The sequence below is a fragment of the Plutella xylostella genome, chromosome 3 (genome assembly GCF_932276165.1).
Source record: "Plutella xylostella chromosome 3, ilPluXylo3.1, whole genome shotgun sequence".
Classification (NCBI taxonomy): domain Eukaryota; kingdom Metazoa; phylum Arthropoda; class Insecta; order Lepidoptera; family Plutellidae; genus Plutella; species Plutella xylostella.
This window is the reverse complement of record NC_063983.1, coordinates 9,715,481-9,740,747: the sequence shown is the minus strand read 5'-3', so window position 1 is coordinate 9,740,747 and position 25,267 is coordinate 9,715,481. Positions and strand designations below refer to the sequence as shown.

General features: G+C 38.8%; 1 protein-coding gene across 1 annotated transcript in view; it reads left to right on the top strand.

Moving 5' to 3' along the window:
* The window catches only part of LOC105381076 (Ig-like and fibronectin type-III domain-containing protein 1), a 131,134-nt gene that overhangs the window by 88,392 nt on the left and 17,475 nt on the right, over positions 1-25,267 (top strand). The window contains exons 5-17 of the mRNA XM_048625087.1: positions 13,346-13,591; positions 14,042-14,188; positions 14,588-14,813; positions 15,470-15,642; positions 17,018-17,342; positions 17,668-17,821; positions 18,370-18,536; positions 18,753-18,966; positions 19,255-19,380; positions 19,690-19,870; positions 20,287-20,421; positions 20,927-21,108; positions 24,870-25,008. Coding sequence (XP_048481044.1) covers positions 13,346-13,591; positions 14,042-14,188; positions 14,588-14,813; positions 15,470-15,642; positions 17,018-17,342; positions 17,668-17,821; positions 18,370-18,536; positions 18,753-18,966; positions 19,255-19,380; positions 19,690-19,870; positions 20,287-20,421; positions 20,927-21,108; positions 24,870-25,008 — 2,415 coding nt within the window. The remainder of the gene's footprint in view (positions 1-13,345; positions 13,592-14,041; positions 14,189-14,587; positions 14,814-15,469; positions 15,643-17,017; positions 17,343-17,667; positions 17,822-18,369; positions 18,537-18,752; positions 18,967-19,254; positions 19,381-19,689; positions 19,871-20,286; positions 20,422-20,926; positions 21,109-24,869; positions 25,009-25,267) is intronic.

The window sequence follows — 25,267 nt, the reverse complement described above, 5'->3', positions numbered from 1 at the left end:
GTGTTGGTGAATTCTTTGTTACCGGATGACGGTAAAAAAAACATATTATTATATTGAAGTCCATAATTATTATAAGATAACTACATATATATTAGTAGGTACTTACTAAAATATGTAAAAACAAAATAACTTGTATTTAATATTTACTATATTAAAAAATACGTATTTTGTGTTTTATTCCTTTAAGAATATTATGAACAGTTTTACCGGTTAGCATTAGGTAAATAAGTATCTAAGTAGTAGTAAGTATGGTAAAAAGGCTATGATACCTAGCTCGTTTCAACAAAACTTTTTAATATCGCATTATTGTTTCAAAGGTTCTCAGAATTCTCATCGAGACAAAGTCGTTTTCCCTTTGATATCATTTGCTTTTATTGCTGTAAAGTTGTCGTACTTATTTTTATATAAGATATGTTTTCTATTGTTAAATATAAACCCTTTGGTATATCTTTAAACGATAAGTTATGAAAGGATCATTCGCGCGCCAAATCTCGACCCGTCCGGAAGTGCAACTATACTTACGTACATACAATCATGTCAAGCAAATGTGATAACTGCAATAAAAACTTCACCAAGGCGAAACCAGGGCTTGAATGTCATCGATGTGAAAAAATTGTGCATTTAACTACCCTATGTGCAGGATTAACTAATAAGCAGCTAACGGCTCTGCGAGCTACAGACAATCTGGAATGGACGTGCCAGGAATGCCAAGAACAATCGCCGAAACGCCGATCAATCATAATACCCGACGTTGATGAGGACGAGGACGACAGAACTGAGCCCCAAAATGTGAATATCGATATCAAGCAGCTTCTTCGTGATATATCGAAAGAGATGGAAAAAGCCATAAAAAGGGAGATGAAAGATATTACACAGTCGCTACAATTTCATTCTGATAAAATGGAAGAGCTTATCAAAAATACGGAGACAATGAGAAGCACTATTACCGATCTCCAGAAGAAAAACGTTGAACTCACCAACAAAAACAACAACCTGGAAGTGAGGGTAGGAGCCCTCGAACAGCGAATCCATGAAACAGAACAGCGAAAACTAGACAAATGCATCGAAATACATAATCTACCATCGCTCGAAGGTGAGAATATAAATGAGCTTGTAGGAAAATTAGCTAAAAAAGCCAATCTAGCTACTGAAGATATACTGCTGGCGAAGCGCCTGCCTGGCAAGAACGACCGCCCAGGCCCTGTTCATGTCGAGCTACAAACTGAGCTAGTACAATCTGCATGGCTAGCCGCCACCAAAACAAGGACCTCCAGAATCACAGTAATGGATGTATTACCGGAAGTTCCTGCTTCCAAATCTAACGAGAACCTGTTCGTCTGCGAAGCACTAACACCATAAACACCTACTTTGGTTTGCAAAGAAAGAGCTTAAAGACGCCTATAGGTACATATGGATAAAGAAAGGAGTTCTGCGTGTTCGAAAAGATGGTGAAAACCAAAAAGCACACATTGTTCGCGCCGTAGAAGATGTACAAAAACTAATACTATATAAATCTGTAAGTCTCCAACACTAACGTCTTTATTTAAAATAAGTACTCAACTACCTACAAAATAACTTTTCCCTAATGGATATAATAGTAGACGACATCCGAGAACTATCAGACTGTACTAATCTTAACGCCTTTTTGAATCATATACCTAAACACATACAACTCTTATGCATCCATATGAATATTAGATCAACTATTAAGAATTTTGCTACTCTCGAACAGTGTATACATTCATCATCACGCACTATAGATGTTATAATGTTGTCTGAAGTCAACATCTCCAACAGTCTCAGCACACTTTACCAAATTAAGGGCTATAATATGTATACGGAACTGCGGAATGGCAGAAAAGGCGGAGGTATAATTATCTACGTTAACAAATTACATAAATTCCATATAAAAGGATATAAAACACAACACTTTGAAAACCTATTCGGAATAATAACCACACCTTCAAAGTATTCCGCGGTCCTGTGTTGCATATATCGCCCGCCCAGAAATAGTAAACACTTATTTATAAATGAAATAGACACCATACTTAGCAAAATAAACCGCCAGCAAGATATTTATGTGCTTGGTGACATAAACATCGACTTGCGAAATAACTGTCCTGTAAAGCATTTGTATAACACCACTATGTATAACCAAGGCCTAGCTTGCGGGATCACTGAGTATACTCGTATAGAATTGTATAAAAATAAAATAACAAAATCCTGTATAGACCACATTTACGCTAGATCCCGCTCACTGAACCTGTACACAGCGGCGCTCGGGACCACACTGGCCGACCACCGCGCCACGGCCCTCGCCTGCTGCGGAGCGGGCTCGAACACACGGCCGGGTTTTAACCACATTACCAAATATCATTATAAAACGCTTGTTGACTCTTTAAAACAAATAGACTGGCAACCTGATCTGTCCGTTAAAAATGTATAATATTATTGCAGAAAACATCCAAAAATGTTATGAAAAATCTAGAATAACAATAAAAATACCGACTAATACAAAACGTTCTACACACACATGGATCAATACCAAAATCATTAAAGCTTGCGAACATAGGGATACGCTCTTTATAAAATGGATCTCAGATCCCACCAATAGAATAATAAAACAAAAATACAATTCATCACGAAATTACGCAAATAAGCTAATAAATAAATCTAAAAATAAACATATACGAGATGAAATAATTGCCAACAAAAATAACCCAAGGGCATTGTGGCAAATACTGAATAGTATCACAGGTCGGGCTAAAAGCATAGCAGACACAATTATTTTGAACGCGATGTTAAATAACAACAACACGACTAGCAGCATTGCTAATAACTTTGCCGAAAGCTTTGCTAGTAGTGTACAGAATATAGTACCAAAATGTGACATCAAACTTTTAAATAAAAATGACTATACCTCACCAGTTAATGCGAGCTGTAGATTCCAACCAACAACAGCAAAATCAATCCTCACAGAAATAAGATCAATGAATGACCGTAAAGCGCCAGGATCTGACAACATACGTGTTAAAGACCTAAAAACTATCGACATTGATATCGCGGAAATACTGTCTAAGTTCATCAATGCGGCTGTCAAAGAAGGAAAATATCCTCAAGAGCTTAAAACGGGTATAGTCAAACCAATTCATAAAAAAGGGTGCCACAAAAACTATGACAATTACCGACAAATTACCATTCTCAATACCGTTAACAAAATTGTTGAAAAAGCATTATCTAAACAAATTCATTCCTTTTACACAAAACATAACATAATAACAGACAAACAATACGGATTTCAGGCAGGCAAAAATACAACTCAACTACTTACAAAATTCACAGATAACATTTACGGACATTTGAACAATAAAGAGCATATCTTAGTAGCTTTTATTGATTATAGTAAGGCATTCGATACCTTAAAACACAACACCTTGATTGAAAAACTAAACGATTGTGGCATTCGAGGACCGCTAGGAGAATGGTGCAAAGACTACCTCAACGAAAGGTCCTTTTCAGTTAAAGTTGGTGACTCCCTTAGTAAAAAGACCAAGGTATCTGAAGGCACAGCACAGGGATCAGTTTTGGGCCCCTTGCACTATATAACGTATGTGAATGATGTGGTCAGTCTGATAAAACACTGTGAGATTTATCAATTTGCCGATGACACATGCCTAACTGCAGCAAGCAATGATATAAACACCGCTTTAAAACATCTCCAAAGTGATTTTACATTACTGACCAAATGGTCGCATGATGCGGGTCTTGTCCTCAATGCCAAAAAAACAACGTGTATGTATATAAGTTCAAGCCAAAACAGAATAACTGCCAATCCCAAACTAATCGTACACAATCACAACTGTCTCCACGCGAAGGACAGCCAAAATTGTTGTTGCCCAGCCGTCGAAGTAGTTAGCAAACAAAGATACTTAGGGCTGATATTTGATGATAGACTCAAATGGACGGACCACATTAACCACATTTGCGATAAACTCAGAGCAATTTTGGCTAAAATCAAAATAGTAAAACAAAAAATTCCATATCTAACATTGCTCCAACTATACAAAGCCTTGGGTGAAACCACTATTCATTATGGGCTTAGTTCGTATGGTCGGACGTGTAAATCACATCTGGATCCTATATATGCACTGCAACTTAGAATACTTAAATCTATTGTACCACCTAAAATTAAAAATAAGTATAAAAATAACTACCACGAACTATTTTATCACTGTAAAGTCATACCTGTACACTATCATGTCCAATATAGCCTATTAATTGAAAATTTCTTTAACACTACCTATCAGAAAAAAATCCATCGCCAAAAACAGACCCGAAGTGCATTAAATAACAAACTAGAAGTCCCCCATTACAATAACTTATATGGAAAACAAATGCTACAATACCAAATACCTACATTAATAAACCACCTACCCTTAAATATAAAAAGTGAAATCACAAAAAACAACATTAAAAATAAACTTACACTTTTCTTTTCTTCTCACAATCCATTTCATAAATAACTAATCAATAAAAATAACCACCTAGTGTGTCTACACCAATAATGTCACTGTGTATTTGTATTTAGAATGTAAGCCTTATCTGTAAGTACCCTAAGATAGATTTATTAATGAGAAATGTCGAGCGAGTGCCAGTGTGCGGTCAAACCTAAAGTGGTTTTTGTCACACTGTTAGTATTTAAGTCTTTATTGTAAAATATGTTTGATTAATAAATAATAATAATAATAATAAAAATAATAAGGAACCAGTGAAAAACAGAAACGATATTAACCACAAACTAGACACACAGACCCTAAAGGTGGAAACTTGTTAGACCTAAGTTAGATTTAGTTTCTTTTAGTTTAGATTATTATATTAACTTAGTTAATTTTTCCTAAAAAATTAAATAAAAATAAAAAAACATGAATTGAAATATTTTAGGTACTTATGTATAGCAATAAATAAACCACCAATCAAAGGAAACAATAGCACAAAATTAACCAACAAAAAAACAACAGGTCATCAAAAAACAGATCACGAGCATGAAAAATGAAATCAGCCGATAAAAAATCAAACTCCATCGAGTATCGCAATGTGGCGATATCGCCCCGTGGCGACTCAGATTAACAATATACGGAAAAATGGTGTGTCATATATTTATTTATTTATTAATTATGGAACACCAGCAGTTTACACAAACTAAGCAAAAAACTGTCTGCATTTTGTTTACTGTCAAACCGGTTTAAGTTCAACCTAATGACAAACATTCTACCAATGAATAAACTCACTAATCTTCATAACCGAACTAGTGCTAGGAGTGGGTGTTATTTTTCGAGACATTTATTTTGCACTGATACTCCATCTAGTTTGTAGTAAAATATGGTTGCGTGGCGGGGTCACCTCGTGAAAACTGCCCTTTGTTTCTCTCGCCGTATTATCATACAGATCGGTTCATCCGCCAGCGTCGAATTGACCGCCGATTTCGAGCCTTACTACTGGGTATAATTTTCAAAACGCAAACAGATGCTCTGGAGGGCTCTGCACTCTGTGCTGACGACAAATGAACGAGCGAGAGCTAACGTTCGATCGGCACGTTCTAGAATCGAACCCGGGACCTTCGGCATAGCAGTCAGGGTCACTAGCCACTACACCATTCATCTAATACCTACCAAACAGATCTTAAGGGCCCGTACAGGGTGACGTGCCGCGCCAATTTTGGGTTTTCAATGCTCTTCACACAGCACACGCAGTGACACGCACACATGTAAGTTTGCACAGTGGGTCGATAAACTTTTACTCGCCAACTTTATTGACAATTATGTTCAAGTACATTTTGGGTGATTTTAGGGTAAGTAAGTATTAATTCTTACTTACACTGGTAGGCACCAGGAAAGAGTAGAAATTAATAGGGGTGCCACTTTACTCTATACTCGGAACCCGCGATTAGCTTTCTCAAACAAATGTGGTATTTACTTGTAGAAAGGTAACTACAAGTATTAAAGTGTAGATAATAAGTTTCGGGCATCCTCCAGCCAACTGAACCCCGACGACAAAGCAAAGTAAATACATAGTGTCGCAAAAGAGCTATACTAAGCCAAAAGGGGATGACTCAAGGAGTCATTCTGGACAACTTTTGTTCTACGAGATTGGCAAATTCGCGAAAAAAAATATTCGTTTTCCATGGTAAAAAGTCACATGTCCAACAAAGTTTCTATTTTGATGTATGAGGTATTGTTAGAAGCGTATTGATGGCGCGATGGTTATAGGCTATGTGACGTTCCATTAAAATGTACATAGCGCCCTCTAGAAGACATAACGTGATGATCGAAAAAATAATAATTCAACTTTGCCGTGTAAGGTATCAAATGAAAGGGCTTGATTTTCACATTATAAAAATATGCATATTGAAGGTATTTAAATAACAACACCAAAATTATTGAAATAAAAAATGATCATGAACTACTGACGTAAAATATCATAAAATAAAAACAACAAAAAGTTACAAATAAAAAAATACAATTATAAACAAACGAAAAACCCGACTGTACGCTAAAAATATGAAAACAAGTCCCAATGTTAATGGAAAGTATCGCAGGCGGGGAACAACTTGACCGCCACTCAAGGCCGTTTTCTAAGTAACATTCAGCTAAATGGTGAACCCTCTGCTGGTCCCCGCCTACGATACTTTCCATTAACATTGGGACTTGTCAAGAAAACTCAACAGGGGTTTCCATACTAAAGTGAACAGGACTGAAAACCATCACACTTTTTACCTTTAAAAATTGCGCTAATTTTGTTAGTTTTTCTGTTGAATTTTGTCCACCTTTTCTGATTGTTTTGGCCATATCTTGGTGATACCTAAATCGATTTGATATTGAAATATCTCATTTGAAAGCTTATAAGTTGACGATGTTTTTAAGCTGAAGTGCACAAAAAATTGTTGTAATAAATTCTTTTTTAATTTAACTTATTTCTTTTTAGGTTTTGAATATTTTTAAAAAATGTTTATCTATTTTGAGGTAGGGTAAAAGTACTAGTAACTGGCAGTTTAAGCGACTAGCAACACAAAAAAATATATTAAAAATAAAGTATTGGCCTGATTTAAGCACTGGTAGGCTTGAATTACTGGCAATAAGATGACAAACAATTATAGGCATAAATGGTAAAGATATATGATTAATATTCGATTTTAATGAAGTTTATATCCACTACCCCCAAAAAACCTAGTAACTGGCAGTAAAAATTAGTAACTGTCACATGATGTTTCAGTAATGGCACCTTTTAAAAAATCATGCAATTAGGTCAATAGGTACTCTAAAATCAATAATATATTTGATATTAGGTAATTTACAATTACCTGTCTAGGTTTTGTACCGGTAAGACTCAAAATCACCGTTGTAATGGTCGACTTCTACGACTAATGACAGTGCAAGTATGCGACGAATCGTGGGTCCATATGAATGCAACAAATCGAGAATACCTTGGATTTGGAAACGGAAATGGAGAAAGCAAATGCTTGTGGACCTTGATGTATTCATTCAGCAGCTTGGGAGAAGTGACCTGGCTAAGTTGAAGACTGCTGACGGTAGTATGCCTCTAAGCTGAAATTTCTTGCGGAAATTGAAGGTTTTTACGGCTTTCAGCTTCACATGCTCTGGGTAAAGACAGAATTAGTACCTACAGCTCTTCTGAAAGCTATTACTATCCTCGAACAGCTTCAGAAGCTCTTCAACCAATTTTCTTTATAAGTCATGTTTTCAAGCTGTTTTATAAGGTCATCACGAACCATGTTTCTATCAAGTTCTTCAAGGACTATAAGAAAGCCTTTGATTCCATTTAGACCTGGGCGGTTCTGGAATTCCCTCGTAACATGCATAGCGGCCATAATGCAGCAACAGTATATTATGTCTACCTTGGACAGTCTATTCGGCTAGGCAGAAGGAACTTCGAAAACGAAGCTGTAAGGTGCATAAAACAAAATATGTATTACTGGATTGGACTGCATGTAAGGGAAGATTTGACAAATTTTCACATAAATGCCTGAAGGCAAAGGTCTTCAGTCAATGTGTCTTACTGCTGGTGATGACGTATGGATCATAGACGTGGACACTGACGGTTGGACTGGTCCACCGATTCAAAATCGATCAGCGGGCATTGGAAAGATTTGTGGTTCTTTGAAGGACCATTTATCAGAAATAAGGTAATCTGTAAGAGAACTTGAGTAACCGATATAGCTTTTAAATTCTGTATGCTCAAGTGGCATTAGGCAGAGCATAGCTGCCGAAGAACCGATGACCAGTGGGGCCAACGCGCTCTAGAGTGGAGACCACGAATAGGCAAGGGTAGCGGCGGATACCTTCGGGCCAGCTGGACCAACGACCTTATATAAAGCTGACCGGTAGTAGCTGGATGAGGAAGGTCGAGAACAGAGTGCAGTGTCACTGCTGGTGAGAGGTCCAGCAGTGGCCAATTACAGACTACTGTAGATTGCCTTGATTTTAGTCATTTTTCTGAAAAGAAACATGAAAGAAATGTTTACCGCACCAGTAAGTGCCAGTTATTGGTGCGTAAAAAAATGTATGCAGATTAGTAACTGGCAGCCCCGTGCCAGTTATTGAAACAAAGCTGCCTAGACACTGGGGGTTTTTACAGTGCACTTTAAATCGTATTTTCTGTCGATAATATATATAAAGGTATAAAATAGCTTAAAATCACAAAACCTAAAATATTAGTAACTGGCAGGGGGGTGCCAGTTACTAAGTCAAAATATAAATTACATTTCAGTAACTAGCACCCTCAAATATAACTCAAAAGCAACTAAAATCACAGTGAATCGGGCTATTATGATATTGTTTAGACCTTCCCCTACTTCCTTGTTATTGTCACACTATCAAAAACGTATTTATTTTCGCGAAAACAGGCCATACAAATTTTGGTGTCTCCTTAAGAAAAACTTAACGCACTTGCATTTTTTTGGCGATCTTCGCCGCTTTGACTGAGATAATTTCTAGCGCCGGAAAATACCCACCTAGCGGCGTAAAATTAAACTGTAATATCAATGAATGATTGGAGATTGCTGTAAACACATCAAAGATGGTCTTACTATATCCAAAAGCTTAATATATTTAGTTTTATAGTCAAAGTGCCAGTTACTGACACATGCCAGTTATACCACGATTTACCCTATTGTGTCTAATTTAAGTCAAATAATGCACATTTGATCATTTTAATAAGTTTATTAAGATGTTACTAATTCAAAACAAACAAAAAAAGTATTGAAATATGGCTAGTTTTTTTATTTTCGGTTTTAAACATGAAATTTTGGCAAAAATTCAAAAAATCTTTAAATATTAAATATCTTAGAAATGGTTAAGTTTCGGATAATGCATTATAGGGTATAATCGACTGGAAATGCCTTCCTCTATCACCTCCTGAAAGGATCAGGTCTACTTACCAATAACCCTGTATACCGCTTTTTCAATACCTTTAAGTACATTTTTTGGTAGCAGCATAATATTTTTACTTAATTTTAGGGTTTCGAACGTCAAAAGAAAAAAAGCAACCGTTATACGAGTAGGATCTCTTTGTTGTCCGTCTGTCTGACTGACTGTCTGTCCTTTTTCTCAGAAACGGGTAAAGATATCAAGCTGATATTTCGCATAGATGGGGAGTACCCCAAAAAAAATATTATGGTACTCCCTGTCCCACACAAGTAAATTGGGGCTTATATTTTTTCCAGTTATTTTGATGTGTATCCTTTTTTTTCTTTGTTGTTTTGTATAAGTATGTGTTTCTTTTCTTTAAATCTGTATTTTTTTTTGTTGTTGCTGTCTATGTGTCGAATAAATGTATCTTTATCTTCAAATCTACTGTCTAGGCTACTATCAGTCTATAGAAGAAATTCCGTCATTGACAATTTTACGTTACAAATTTATTTTTATTTATTTTATTTTTATTTTTACATTTTGTTAATAAATAATTATTACTTATGAACACATAACAACTTGATGCCATTAACAGAATGAACTTAGTAAACCCAGTAAACCTAACACATCCAGAGGAAAAATAAAATCTCTTTCTCTCTCTCTGAAAAACATACTTAATAGCCTAAACTCGATGCTTTTAGCTATTAACATCTTTGAAATAAAATTGAGCCACCACCGTGTTACTGCCCTCATCAGATCCTCACGAGACCATACCTCAACCAGCACCAAGAGACTGTATTTTTGATCCCTAACCTAATGTTCGTGCGTATTGTCATCACTTAGATCCATTCGCTATATTCCTGCTCCTCATCAGACCTTTACGAGACTGTAATGTCACGAGAATATTGCACACTATCTAATTTAATTTAATGTATTGAATATACTGGAAGAATTATGCTTCCTCAATTTCAAATCAAATTATGTTGGTGTCATAAAAGTTGAAAAAGTGCAATGACAACCAATGTGCAGTGATTTTGTATCTGTACACGATAAGATCGCGAGCTGTCAGTGCTGCCTAAACCGACGTGACCCTTCTTTGGAGGCCAGCGGCCAACTGAGTCAAACGTCACTTGTGTTTATGATTTTATAACACAGAAAGCCGCCATAGATATTTGTATGAAGATTTGAGGGAAAAAAATTGCTCAAGTTTGGGATTAATTTACACAAAATAAGTGTGTGTTTATTGAAAAACAAGGTATTTAGCGCCTAGTCCAAGCCTTTAACTTTATAATATGATAAAAATCATATGAAAATTCTTAATAATTACGACAAAGTTGTTACAATACGGGAGTGTGATTTTCTGGTTTTTCGTCATATTCTGAATTTTATTTACAGTTATCCATAATCATTTACTTGAATTCGAATCATTCAGCACCTAGCTAGACTCTTCGGCTACCTGTGTGATTTTTTTCAAGGTTGTAGAGCATCGTTTACTACATAATTCTATGACAATGCCAACCCTCGATTACCCCTTGCAGACCCTTAAGACATGTATAACCTAACCTAACCTTTTAAAACTAGGTAACTTTCGAACTTTCAGCGTAAAACTAGTAACATAGTATGCTGTGGTAAAACCATTGACAGAACCCCCAATGAAGCTCTATAGAGGACATCCGGACGTTTCGGGAACCGCACGATTGATTAGCTCTCTCTATAGAATGTCGTCTGAATCGAAAACTCAACAGAGTTCGCGAGTGACCCGCTGTTTGTTCGACTCCGGTCCATACGTGCCTCGCCGACGGTGAATCCTAAATGAATTTCGGCCCCAAGCTTCGTACAAAGCAACCGACCGCTTTGATTGGCTCAATTGAATTTCGTAGTCAATTGTTTTTTGTGAAGATTCGGGCAACTGTCGCGGGAATATTCACGATCGAGTAGCTTTATCGATGAACTAAATGTTTTAAAGTATGCGCCATTACAATTAATTTCTGTGTAACTATCGACAATGCTTGATGAAGCTTTTATACATATTTTGGTTCCTTAGTCGGCTATGGAAGAGGGCTACCAATTATAAATGCTATGTATACCTAATAGTATAGAATACTTACAGAGTTCAAATCATGGCATGTAGACCCCTGGAAAGCGAAACCGCTATGTCCCATGTTCTCACCTGTTCAAATAAACCCTACTCTCTATAATTCGTCCAAATTTTACATGACCACATCTTACCTCAAATACATCATAAATATTGCACAGGATCATATATATCGTATATATTATATCCTCGGGAGGGTCTGATATTCACAAGCAGCACGTGCGATGGGTTTCTATGAGTTTTTTATATAGCCCCGGGCGTGGGAAGCCGATATACGACTTGAGGTGAATATAGGGGGCTAAGAAAGGACCGCGGGTGGAGACTATAGACAGTAGATTAGGAAGAAGTGGTTCAAAGGCCATTAGTAGATTTAAGATAAATTTAGCGCCGCGCAGCCAATTTAAAAAATATATATAAAACTTCCGTTTGAAAGCGTTATTTCATGTTTTTTTCGAAAACTAACACGTTTCATGAAAAGAAATTTACATATAAGTTTATAAATCTTTAGAGTTTTTTTCACGAGTACAAAAATAACAATACCACACTCATTTTACAACAGCGGCCTGTGATCTGCACTCGACGTCTCGAGTGGAGGGCTCTCCCTGATTATTGTTATATCTTGAGTAGGCGGGGTATTTCTATATCAAAAGATGGACAGTTTTATTGTCTGTCGGCTTTCGAATTGAGAACAATAAAAAGCAGTGGTTTATAAGTCAGGTTTTGGCCAAATGTCTGTTCTTTTTCGCGGATTTTAGATCTTCATACACTCTATAGTTTTGGAACTTCTACCTTATTTTAAACCAAGAGGCGGACATGAAAAACTTGGATACCTACTTCATCCAGAAGTACTTACTTGCAATATTATGAGATTTGTGACTTTGGTTTGTTTACGGTGGATGTTTTTAAATCAGATTAGGAAATTAATGATCACGCGTAGGCCTAGTTTCCTAACTTTTGATGTAAAATAAAATAATAAAGGTATAAAACAGAAAAATTATACACCGATCGAAGGCAGATAGATAGAACATACGTACTAACATGAGAAAAAAACCAAGAACCTACTTATCTCAAAATATGCAAGTATGCCGCGGTGCCTGAAAAGTTAAAGTTAAGTTAAGTTAAGCGTAATTGAGTTATAAGTGCCGTACCTAGGTAATGAGTACTGTTAAGTTCCTAAGTGCCATCCAGTGCCTAGGTAATAAGTTGGGAACTGCTTTATGGTTATGAGTGTGCATGTCGTCACACAAACTTCGTACTTTGCCTAGGGATGTCTGAGTCATAACATAAAGCTGTAAACTATACCACCTAGGTAGTACACATAGGTAATATATACTTAAACTATCGCAGCCAGCACATACGAAATGTAGAGGGACAGTCCATAAATATAACATACACGTTTGTACCTTCACAAAGCAAAATTACAACTTTAAATTGTAAGAAAAAATTAAGTAGGTAAATTTATAGTATTTTGACGCACAAAAGTTTTCTTAAATTTTTTAATTTCATTCATTTTCTTTTCATTATTTATGGAGTAGACTGTACCTTGCGTACGCATTTAGGCCCGCTATTTAACCGACTTCGGAAAAGGAAGATATTCACAATTCATCTGTATCTTTTTTTATGGACACACACAGACGTCATCAATATAACAAGCGACTTCACTGTACTTTTGTCCAACTAAACAAACCACTTCAATCCCTAGAAGGTAAAACTATGAGGAGCGCTGCTGTCATGACTCTATCTTGTATTAAACGTTCCGATTGCACGAAAGCTCTCGTTATTCGTCAGTACAGAATACAGACTAACCATCTTACTCCTTCCACAGACGGCAAGTCCTCCACCGAGACCACCTCAGCATCAGCCCAAGAGCCTCCCCGCACGGACGCTTGGATGCGCACGCCAGCCGGCAGCGTGGCAGTCAGGACCGGGGAAGACGCCCTGCTGACCTGCGTGGTGTTGGGCGCGAAGGGGAAGCCCGTGCTGTGGCGGCGCGCGAGGGATCTGCAGCTGCTGACGGCTGGCGGGGTGCGGGTGACCAGGGATGACCGGGTGCACGTGCTGCATGATGATTGTGAGTATACTGATAGTGAATATTAGAAACAAAATCCGATCGTCAATTCAGAAGATTATTATTTGAAATTTTGTAGCAAATCAACTGGTGCTATTATTTTTTATAGAAAAGTCTACTATTTTCGTCGCACATAATATGAACATAGCATAGATATGAACCACACCCAAAAGCCACACTAAAAGGAGAATAGTGGCCTTTGACTATTCAATCAATTACGGTCAAACTGCCTGTGTTCTTGTATAGTTATGTACTTAGGTCTTCAAACCGCTGCATTAATTTGACCGTCATCCACAAACTCGAACTGACCACTATCACTTTTTAAAACTCATCCTTAGCTTCAATCCGAGTACTCCCCCCTCTAGAGTGAGCCACGTACAGGAACTTCGGCCCCTCTCAGAATAAAATAGAATATAATTCCCCATCTAACCCTACCTCACCCCTGCCCCCCAGCGGAGGAGCCGCTCCAGGGCCCCGGAATCAGGAAGGGCGGCGACGTGTGGGCGCTGGTCATCAAGTCCGTGCGGGCCTCCGACGCCGGTCTCTACATGTGCGAGCTGAACACCGAGCCGCCTGTGAGGAGCTTCCATAGACTTACTAGTGAGTGTTGAATATGTTATTGTTGTCCTTTAGCACCCTGGGTGGGTGCAGACAAGAGCCCTTCTGCCTAGTACTTTGGCTGTATTGTTAACTTCGCGACAGCTACATCCAGCGGCTCCTAGCTCGCTTGCAACGCTTCGGTCCCTTCCATGTGACCAGTCAAAAGCAATATTTGCGGCATTCGTTGCTTCCATTCGGATAATATGTAGTATCCCATTTGTTCCCACTAAGTTGTATAAGTACTTTCTTCTTCTTATTGACTTCAATTCTCAATTGGTTTTTGACGCTACTCTGAAAACAGAGATCTGACGAAACTGAAAACAGCTGCTAAAAAAACATCTAAAATGCACAGCTAAATTACTCGATCGTTAATCTACGTCATTATCTTCCCCTATCCAGTAATATCCCGAGGCCTGACGCCACCGGAGCACCAGAACGCCACAGACTCCTACTCAGCCAACGCGCCCACCCTGTCCCCCATGGCGCTGGCCCACAACTACACTGACTGCTGCCTCGCCGCCAACATCAGCAAGCCCTGTCTAGGGTTCTGCAGCATACAGACCATTCTGGAAGGCACGGGGCAGGACCCCGAGCATTGCCAGCCGGATTTCCCTGCTATTGTGAAGTGAGTGGACTTTTGGGATCATAATAACGAAATTATGAACGGGTTAGGTATATGATAAGAGTTTAAGTTTTTTTGTCTTTTGGTGTCGGTACAAACATACCGGATCATGCTGTAATATAAGCTGTAAAAACCTTGAACCTACTGGTCTACTAAACATCTTATTATGTAGCTGGAAATTGGAATAACTTTTATCAATGCCATAAGCGTAAGCCAAATACTTCTTCTAGTCCTGTCTCATTATCATCTACTATACACTTCATCTCTCAGTAAACCGGTAAACACTAAAGGTTATTTATCTGTTAGACATTGCTATAAGCAATGAGGCCGCCACAAAAAATTACTGTTTTTCCTTTTAGTAAGTATACTTTTTTGTACTTCTGCATTTTCTTGGTGCAAATAAAGAAATACTTTATATGAATGTAGTTTATAAATATCTCTTATTTTCACACGCTACCTTTTTTCATTATTTCTATTTCCTTCCAATTTGCTGGTCTGGAAGAGATTACTTTTAGTAATAAGGCCGCCGATTGTGCTATTTATTTTCTGTTCATGTTTGTAATACTGTTTCTTTTTGTGTGCAATAAAGAGTATTTAATCTTTTATCTTTATCTTTATAAAGAGTCCATCTCTACCTTAAACCCCCCTTTCCCCCCCAGATGCATGGCGGACGGTCGCAACCACGTGCCGTGCTGTGTGCAGGAGCGGGTCCCGGACATTTGCCAGGACGTGTGTCGCGGCGAGTTCACGCCCGTCACCGACAACATCAAGTCGCACTACTCCTGCGCGGCCTATATGGAGAAGACGCTGGCTTGTATCGTTGAGGGGATTGGTAAGGACTATGTTATTATTATTCAATTCAGGGGTGGGTTCCAGGATTTGAACCCACAGCCTCTGGAATCGAGATCTTAACCGCAACACCATCACAGCTTATGAAAGAGAGGAGGACTTTTTAGTATTTCTCCTTAGCATGACAGTGGCAAACCCAGTCTAGGGTCCAAAGGACAGTCACTTTCTGCCCATGGTGCGCCGGACGTATACAATGTAAAGTTCTGTCGCCACACGCCGTAACTCTTTTCGTGCTCCTAATATTAGTCGTTATCCTTGATGGGTCTGAAACTCTCTTGTTAGTTTTGTCTACTTGGTCATAAACGTGCCAGGAGTGGCCAGGACGTGTGTCGCGGCGAGTTCACGCCCGTCACCGACAACATCAAGTCGCACTACTCCTGCGCGGCTTACATGGAGAAGACGCTGGCTTGTATCGTTGAGGGAATCGGTGAGGACTTTAATAGTTATATTTTCTTCGGTGGTGCCAGGGTTTGAACCCACAGCCTCTGAAATCGTGATCTTATCCGTTAGCCCACTAGAGCTTATAAAGGGGCGGACGAATTTTGGGTCTTTATTCCTAGCGTGTCGCTATAAAAATAAAGCCTTTTATGATGGTAAAAGAATTAGATTAGCGTCAGCGATGATAAGGTGACTGAAACGATTCAAAATAGCTGTTTGTTTTAAAAGGTTATTTAAAATGAATCCCATCCGCTATACATACATTCAACTTGTTATTTTTATTATTTCAGAAGCTACTCTCAGAGTTAGTTTGACCTACTAACAGCAATATAACGCATCTACTATATCTACGGTATTATTTCCTATAGTGTGGCATCTTCGCAAATCTATGAATAGAAACCGTAATAGTATTTTCTTATGGTAGTATTCATGGGGCCATAAAAGCCTTTGTAATTCGTTATGGTCTATTTTATGTGTGTTTACGCAATAAACACCAACAAAGTTATGACTTCATTTTATTGACCATCGCTAATTCAATAGTTATTTGTATCTGCGTTAGTAAACTTAACTTGCGATAAAAATGTAACATCCTCAATCTTTTTTTGCCGTGGACAATAATGATTTGCTATGTTTCAAATAAAAATATAAGGCGCCGAATGTTACATAGCATTAATTTATTAGACAACCGAATGGGGTAGACTACTATGCCGAAGGTTCCGAGTTCGACCCCCGGCCGGAGCATCTATCTATCTATGTATATGTGTAGATATAGCAGCTGTCTGTAACCGATATTACAGGCTCTGTTTGGTTTGCGCTCGGATGGCTATGTGTGAGATGTCCCCATATATTATTGTTATGGTTAACAGCGATATAATTATGGTAACCATTTATTTTGTTTTAAATAAACGTTTTTCTTCCAGAACTATTACCAAGTCCACCAGAAGACGTCGAGGTAGAGCCATTGAACGAGAAACAACTGAACGTGACTTGGAACCCTCCAACTGAGAACACTGACTCGATATCAGAATACGTAGTCAACGTGACCACACTACGATCCTTCGACTCCCATCTCATAGACACTGATGACAGTAACGCTACCATGAGGAGTATACAGTCAAGCACGTACAAGGTGCAAGGGAATACTACGTTTTTGATCCTGAATAATCTGCTGCCGTTCACGATGTATGAGATCACAGTCACGTCGTATAATCTTCACGGGTCCAGTTTGCCAAGTTATGCTGTCAGGTAAATATCCACTATCTATCTTTCTTCTCTAAAGAGCCGTGGGTTTACTACCACCGAATATTAGCAATTAAATCCTTAAGCAGCGTCTCTCGCTTGTCAAATCTGATGTAACTTGCATGGATCTGACAGATATTTGACAGACGAGCGACACTGCTTATGGATTTTAATTACTATCGGTGGTGGTACGGTAGCTAGCTAGCGCACTTATCGGATTAGTTCCGCCACCACGGTCTGACACAGTTCTATCTCTTAAGTAGGATACCTTTTATAACCAACTGAAGAAAATTGAGTCTGCAACCATTTCACCATCTACTATTTTTACCAGGTCTCTAACTCTATCAACGGGCAAGATGAAGTCCACAGCGGTGGCGGCCGCGCCGAAGCTCCCCGATGTCAGGTCGTGCTGCGTCAACGCCGGCATCAACCACAACGAGTGCATCGACAAGCTGTGCGACCCCACCAAGACCTTCGAGATCGACGTAAGTTCATGTGTGTGTTCGTTCATTGCCATCAAATTTGTTACGGTCATTATGTTGTTTGATTTTGTGTCTACAATAGATGCATACAACTTTTCATTGGGAGAAGTGACATAAGAATAATCTCATTGTTACAAAAGAACATAGCTTAGAATTGCAGTTTTCTATAACTCTTTATGTAAACACCAATGAAATGTTGTATTCTTCTTATTAATTCATATTACTGTAATCATTTTCATCTGTTTCTATGTTCACAGCATTGCATTTTGCGAGCATCTTGACGGCATTCCATTAATTCATCAGCATTCTCATGTTTAGCTCAGCTCAGCATCCTGACTTGTATGGCTACCAGAGGACTACCAACCGACATCTATGGTGATGCCCGGATCATCTTAAACATCTGCAACAATGGAAAACACCACAATTCCAAAACATCCTGCATTAACCATCCAATCGTCATACTAACTCCACTCCATACCCATTCCACCTCAACCCCATCGGTGACTAACGCACGATCACAATCATCCAAGAGGCGCGTCTCTAACGTTCAGTTGCAGGTGACAGATCTGATGATTTGCGCTCCCTGGGCCGGGGTCACCTTCGGCTGTCTCGCTAACGGCATGGACCACACACCCTGTTGTCGTGCCCGAGGCTTGCCGGACCCCTGCCTCCCACTGTGCAGCGGAAATATCACCACGCTGGATTTCAATTACTTTAAGTAAGTTTTTTTGTTCTACATAAATGACTTTGTTATTAACGGTCGTTCCTGTATTCAGTATCTGTTTTTTATCAGAGACTTGTTTTTTATCATCATAAAAATATGAATACTTAAAACCACTGCTATGTATCTAAAGCTACCCAATATTTCTTAATCTGGAACAATCTTCCACCACCAAATCCTACCCTTCATCTAACACTTCCACCATCCCGCCAGGTGCCTCCGCTACATATCCTCCTACACCAACTGCCTGCTGCAAGGCTACGGCGTGCTCCCCGGCCCGCCCTCGCGGCTGCACCTCACCAACATCGACACGGAGTTCGCGGTGGTGCACTGGGCAGCTCCGGCGGTGCTCGGGGATACCGTGCAGTATTACAACTTGCATTACCGCACGCTGACTGGACCGGAGGAGTATAGGATTTTGGAGAAGGTGCGTTGATGTTGTTTTGTTTGGTCCGAGTTTCGATATTTTTAATCGTGCTGTCCAGGTTGCACAGCCCCTCTATCAAGCGTCCCTATATCTAGATTCGCATTAAAACGACGATTTGATTGGCCTGACTGCGTTAAAACGTCCCTACTAAAGTCTCTATCTACGTCAATAATAACGACGACGCTGTAAAACATTACACCAAAATAATACTAATATTATCTTTCTATTCGTCGATAACTAACTTTGCTTTCCTACATACGCCAACATAACGTCATTATACTATTGCAGCTCCAATCCCCATACATCCTGGAAGACCTGGAGTCCAACACCGACTACGAAATCTACGTGGAAGCTGTCAACGAGCACGGCATCGGGGAGGCGTCTCCGAGACTCATCTTCAGGACACAAAGCCAGGTAAATAACAAACTAACATCAATATCAAACTAATCAAAGAGAGATCTGAAACCTGATTTATCGATAATTTCAAAACTGCTAGTAGGATGATTAGGTCAATAAAACTACACAACTTCGGGGATTACAGTCATGTATTTATGTATGTAAAAATACATTAATCATCAGTCAGAGCAGATTCGCAAAATAATAAATGCAAATCAAACTGCACACACAAATACCCTCAATGCACACAAGTTTAATTTAGTTCCCACATGGACACAATAAAAAAAAAGTAGACACAATACAATAAAAACATTTCCAACCCACCAGATAACCCGAGACGAGGAAGAAGTCTCCAAGGCCTACAACGTCACCGCGTGCTGCGAGCGCGTGGCGCTGACCGGCGTGTGCATGCCGCTGTGCGCGTACGACGCGCGCATGTCGGACCTGCGCACGCTCGCGCCGCTGTGCGCGCAGGAGTTCCATAAGCTGCTGCGCTGTGGGGCTGGAGGTGAGAAATGAAAATGTTATTGATGTAGAAACTAGTAAAGTTCGGTTTGAGTCGCAACAAAATGGGAATGGAATGTGGCTAGATTTCCAAGAAGCAGAAAGTGGAATTAGGAATCTGCTAAATAAGATTCAAGACTGTCTTGTGTCTTTAATTTACATCCGTTTCTTCAAGCCATTTTTATACATCTTAAGGTATACTTTCAACTACAGCGGCTCCATTGCACGCAATGACCGCTTCCTCAGTATCGCATGCAGTAGCTCTGCCGCAGATTGGCATTTGACCAGTGACTCCGTAAACACAGCGACGACTAGTTTCAGTCATTGTCGGCAGTGATCCTTTAAAGACGTAATTACAAAGAACAGAGGCTTTAACTTTTTATACCTACCTAAAACCCTAAACCCCCGTTCCCCCACCAGGTCGTAACCACGAGCAGTGCTGCGCGCGGCGCGGCGTGCCGGCCAACTGCCGCGGCGTGTGCGCGGGCGCGCTCGGCGCCGGCGTCAACACCTGCGTGCCTTACATCGGGAACATCGTGCAGTGCTTCGAGGAAGGTACGTGGAATAGGATTGAGGGTGTTGTTGAAAATAGTAGTATCATCTAATGTGTATGTAGTACTATGCCTATGGCACTCCAGAAGAGGGTCTCCACTATCATCTCCAGTATGATCATATTATAATAACTACTAATACCTTCGAACAAATCTATAAATAAATATCAGAAGGCCTGCATGCTGCAGGATCCAATCGGTGCTGGAGGAATATATGGAAAAACAGGTCCATGACACGAACACTAAAGGCCCTAATCCGAACGAGATCTAAGCCGAAGACCTAAAGTATACTTACTAAAATGACTAAGGACCATCATTTCCACTAGCCTAAGGTACTGGTCCTAAAAAGTAATCTATTTGGGCTCCGTAGAAGCCAGCTAGGTCAGGTAATTTAGACTCCATAGATACCAACTAAATTAGGTATTCCAGCAGTTTTTTTACGAAGTTCTACGTCACTACGCCTTAAAACCCCTATATAAACCCTTCCATCCCTTCCATCCCACCCCCAGGTACAGGCCTCCTGCCCGGCCCGCCGCGCGAGCTGCACGCCATCCAGAGCAAAGATGGCGTCGTGTCGCTGGACTGGGTGGCCCCGACCGACGGTGCCAATGCCACCAGCTACATAGTGCACTGGCAGAAAGTCAGCAACAACTCGCAGCCCTACTACTATAACACGCTGCAGTTGGATAATGTGAGTATGATAATGAATATGACATCAATTATGTCAGTATTTGTACTTATCCAAATTAGCAGGTTCTGAAATTTTTAGAGACTCCAACTCTACAGTCTGCCTGCACCTTTCTTCCTATCCTAAGATACTCTTCACGAAACCTTATCCAGACCTGTCTGCCATCTGTACCTATGTCCCATTCGGTCGTTTAGTAAACCAAACCAGATCCAGTTTCCTAAACGGCTTTTGTCATACTTGTTCGTAACTAGAAGGGACCATTCATTTCACATTCCTACCTGGAAATTATTGAAGTTTTTTCTTCATATCGTGTCGGTGACAATCACAAGAGATAGACCAGGATCTGTCATCGTGAAGAAAAGGTTGGCCAGTCAGATAAGCCTGAATCACTGACAAGACTACCCATAACATTGACTACTGTAACTCTTGTAAAATACATACCTAGTTATAAAATAAATATAGGCTAAATCAATATTAAATTCAAATTCAAATGGTTTAATCGACGTAAAATTTTACAATTATTTGTCGATAGTCATCTACCACCATTTCACAAAGGCCCCGTCATTGAGAAGGAAAGAAATGGCGAAAGAAACTCCTCGAGCATCTTTTCAACTTTTTCCTTATAATCTATTACAATTTTTACTTATATCTAGTACTTACAATTTTACTTAAGTACCTATATCCATTTCATTTTTTCAATAGCCTTAGCTGAGGTGGACAAGACCACGCGTTTTTGTCGTTTAAATAATCATTTATACTATAGTAAGCTTTACTACATAATGTAGCTTTAACATAATTCTTAAATTTTTGCTCAGTAAGGTTTATTGCTTCATTTGATAATTTATTATAAAAGCGTATACAATTCCCCATGAATGATGTGTTTGTTTTCGAAAGTCTGAGTGTGGGGAAAAGCAACTTATTTTTGTTTCTGGTCTCAATACCGTGAGTGGCTCCTACTTTACTAAATGAATTTAAGTTTTTACGAACATACATAATATTTTCATAAATATATTGGCATGGAACAGTTAGTATACCAATTTCCTTAAACGTATCTCTTAATGAAATTCTAGACCCTAATACATATATGGCTCGAATTGCTCGTTTTTGCAGAACAAATATTTGATTAATGTCAGCCGCTCGTCCCCACAATAGAATTCCGTAAGACATAACACTATGAAAATAACTAAAATACACAAGCCTGGCTGTATCTACATCTGTTAACTGTCTAATGGTTCTAACCGCATAAGCTGCAGAACTCAATCTACCGGCTATCCTCTCAATATGGGGTCCCCATTGCAACTTTGAGTCAATTGTAATACCCAGGAATACCGTTTCATTTACTAACTCTAGCTTATCGTTATTCAATGTCAAATATGTCTCTACTTGTCTTACATTAGGCAAAGTGAATTTAATACATTTTGTTTTCTTGGAGTTAAGAGCTAAATTATTTACAGTGAACCAATTAGCAACTATGGAAAGAGTACTGTTTGCATTGTCAAAATTGACTTCTTGTCGCTTCAACTTAAATATAAGTGAAGTATCATCAGCAAACAGTACTATATCACATAATTTATCTACCAAAAACGGTAAATCGTTAACATATACAAGAAACAAGAATGGTCCTAAAATCGAGCCTTGGGGAACACCCATACTGACAGGACAGCCAGCCGAACGCACTCCATTTATGTCAACTAGTTGAGTTCTGTTGCTCAAGTATGATTCCAATAATGTAAGAGCTTTGCCAGTTAGCCCATAATATTTAAGTTTCATAAGTAGAGTGGCATGATCCACACAATCAGATGCTTTCGATAGATCGCAAAATACACCCACAGCATCAAGACGTTCCTCCCAAGCACTAAATATGTGTTTGACCAACGCGACACCAGCGTCAGTTGTAGATCGACCTTTGGTGAAACCGAACTGTTGGTTATGGAGAAGGCCGTGAATACTAAAGTGCGAAAGCATTTGATGCATTATAATTTTTTCAAATATTTTACTCAGTACTGGCAAAACTGATACAGGCCTAAAATTATTGGGATCATTTTTCTCACCAGATTTAAAAAGCGGTATTAGTTTACTAAGTTTCATCAAATCGGGGAATACACCGACCTCAATGCATCTGTTAAAAAGATTAGCCAAGTGGGGTGCTAGGATATCAATAACATGACTAATAACTTTAACGGACATGCCCCATAAATCTTCTGTCATTTTTAAATTTAATTCTTTATAAGTGGTAATTATGGTCTGTGTATTTATACCATGAAATTGAAAGTCGAGATCGCAAGGCGGTGCATTCCCTCTTAGCAAACGTTCAGCTTCAGCGCAAGATGAATCAAGGTTCTCAGTTGTAGCTAACGGTATACTACGGAAAAAATCTTCAAAGACGGAAGCCACTTCTTCACTAGATGAAACAATTTTATCATTAATTTTAAGTTCAAAATTTAAATCACGTGGTTTATTCTTCCCGGTTTCAGTATTAATGATATTCCATACGGTTTTAATCTTGTTATTAGAGTTTTTAATCTTTCTATTTATATAATCTGATTTAGCTTGGTGGCAAACGGCTTTGAATATCTTTGTATATTTCTTTACATAATCTCTAAAGTTATCGTCATGAGTAAATGTACGCTGTTCATAGAGATCATATAATTTACGTCTGCTCTTATAAATTCCCGATGTTGCCCAGTCATTAAGACTTAGTTTACAATTAACATCTACTTCTTTCTTAGTGAACACGTTTTCAAATTCTTGAGACAAACCTTGAAATATTTCCTTAAAGGCATCATTGGGATTTCTTTCAGAGCTTCTACAGTAGCCAAGTTTACTGTTCAATCGAGATTTAAACTTATCAATTCTGTATGATGTTACTGGTCTGAACTTAAAAGTGGCTGACTTGCGTTCAAAAGTACAAGGAAACGTAATAATTTGCCCACTGTGGTCGGATGGTAAACAATTGATTACAGAATGATTAGTAAAATCACAATTACAGTAAATATTGTCAATACAAGTGGCTGAGGTGGGAGTAATTCTGGTAGGTTCCAGGAAGACATTACTTAAATTATATGACTTGAACAAATTAATTATACAACATTTCATAGAAGTCTCAACTAATAAATCAATATTAAAATCTCCCACCACGACCACTTGTTTTGAGCTCTTAGATAAGATGGTAAGACTATCCTCCATCACTTTCTCAAATACTTTATAGTCAGAAGAGGGGGGCCTGTACACGCTTAAAATTATATACTTGTCCATCTCAACACAAGCTAGTTCAGCTATTCTTTCGACCGATAATTTTACAATATCTTTCCTATCCTTACATTTTAAATTTTTCTTTACAAATATTAATGATCCTCCTTTGTCTAACGATTTCCTATTAAATGAGCTAATAACATTATAATTTTTTACATTAAAATTCATGTCATCATTTTTAAGGTGATGCTCAGTAATACAAATTATGTCTATGTCGTATTGTTCTAAAAATAACTCTAGCATTAGAAGTTTGCGAGAAAGCCCCTGAATGTTCTGGTGTACAACTCTCAGTTGCTCATCTCTTGTCGTGCATGGCAGTTTAAATTTAAATTTACATTAGTATTACTACTAACTATCGTATCAGTTGGTCCTACTTCTGTTATACTACTTATAACAGGGTCATAAATATTTGCATTATATTATGCACATTAGTCATGCAAGTCACAAATTTTGTGATCGCCATGGTGGAAATACCAGGAGCTCATGACTAACGAACAACCTCCCACCCGCAGCAACAGAACGTGACCGACACGGCGGCTCAGATCAGCAGCCTCAACATGAACAGCACGTATCACGTGTTCGTGGTGGCCGCCAACGACGCTGGCAGCTCGCTGCCCTCTAGCATGCTGCTGCTCAATATCACTGAAGTTGGTGAGTTTCGACAGATGCTTATGTTAATGACGAAGCCGGAAACCTGAAAAACACTAATTGAGTACATGCTTTTTTCACTTCAGTGGTAATCCATGTTGTCTCGTAGGATTTCTTCGATGGGAGTCATCAAAGATAACTTAAAATATCTTACTCCAATTTTGTCACCTTTTGTAACCATTGAGAAAGTTTGATTCTGAGTACCTACAGCATCCGTATTTCTATGTATTGTATACCACACTGCATCATCATCATCATAATC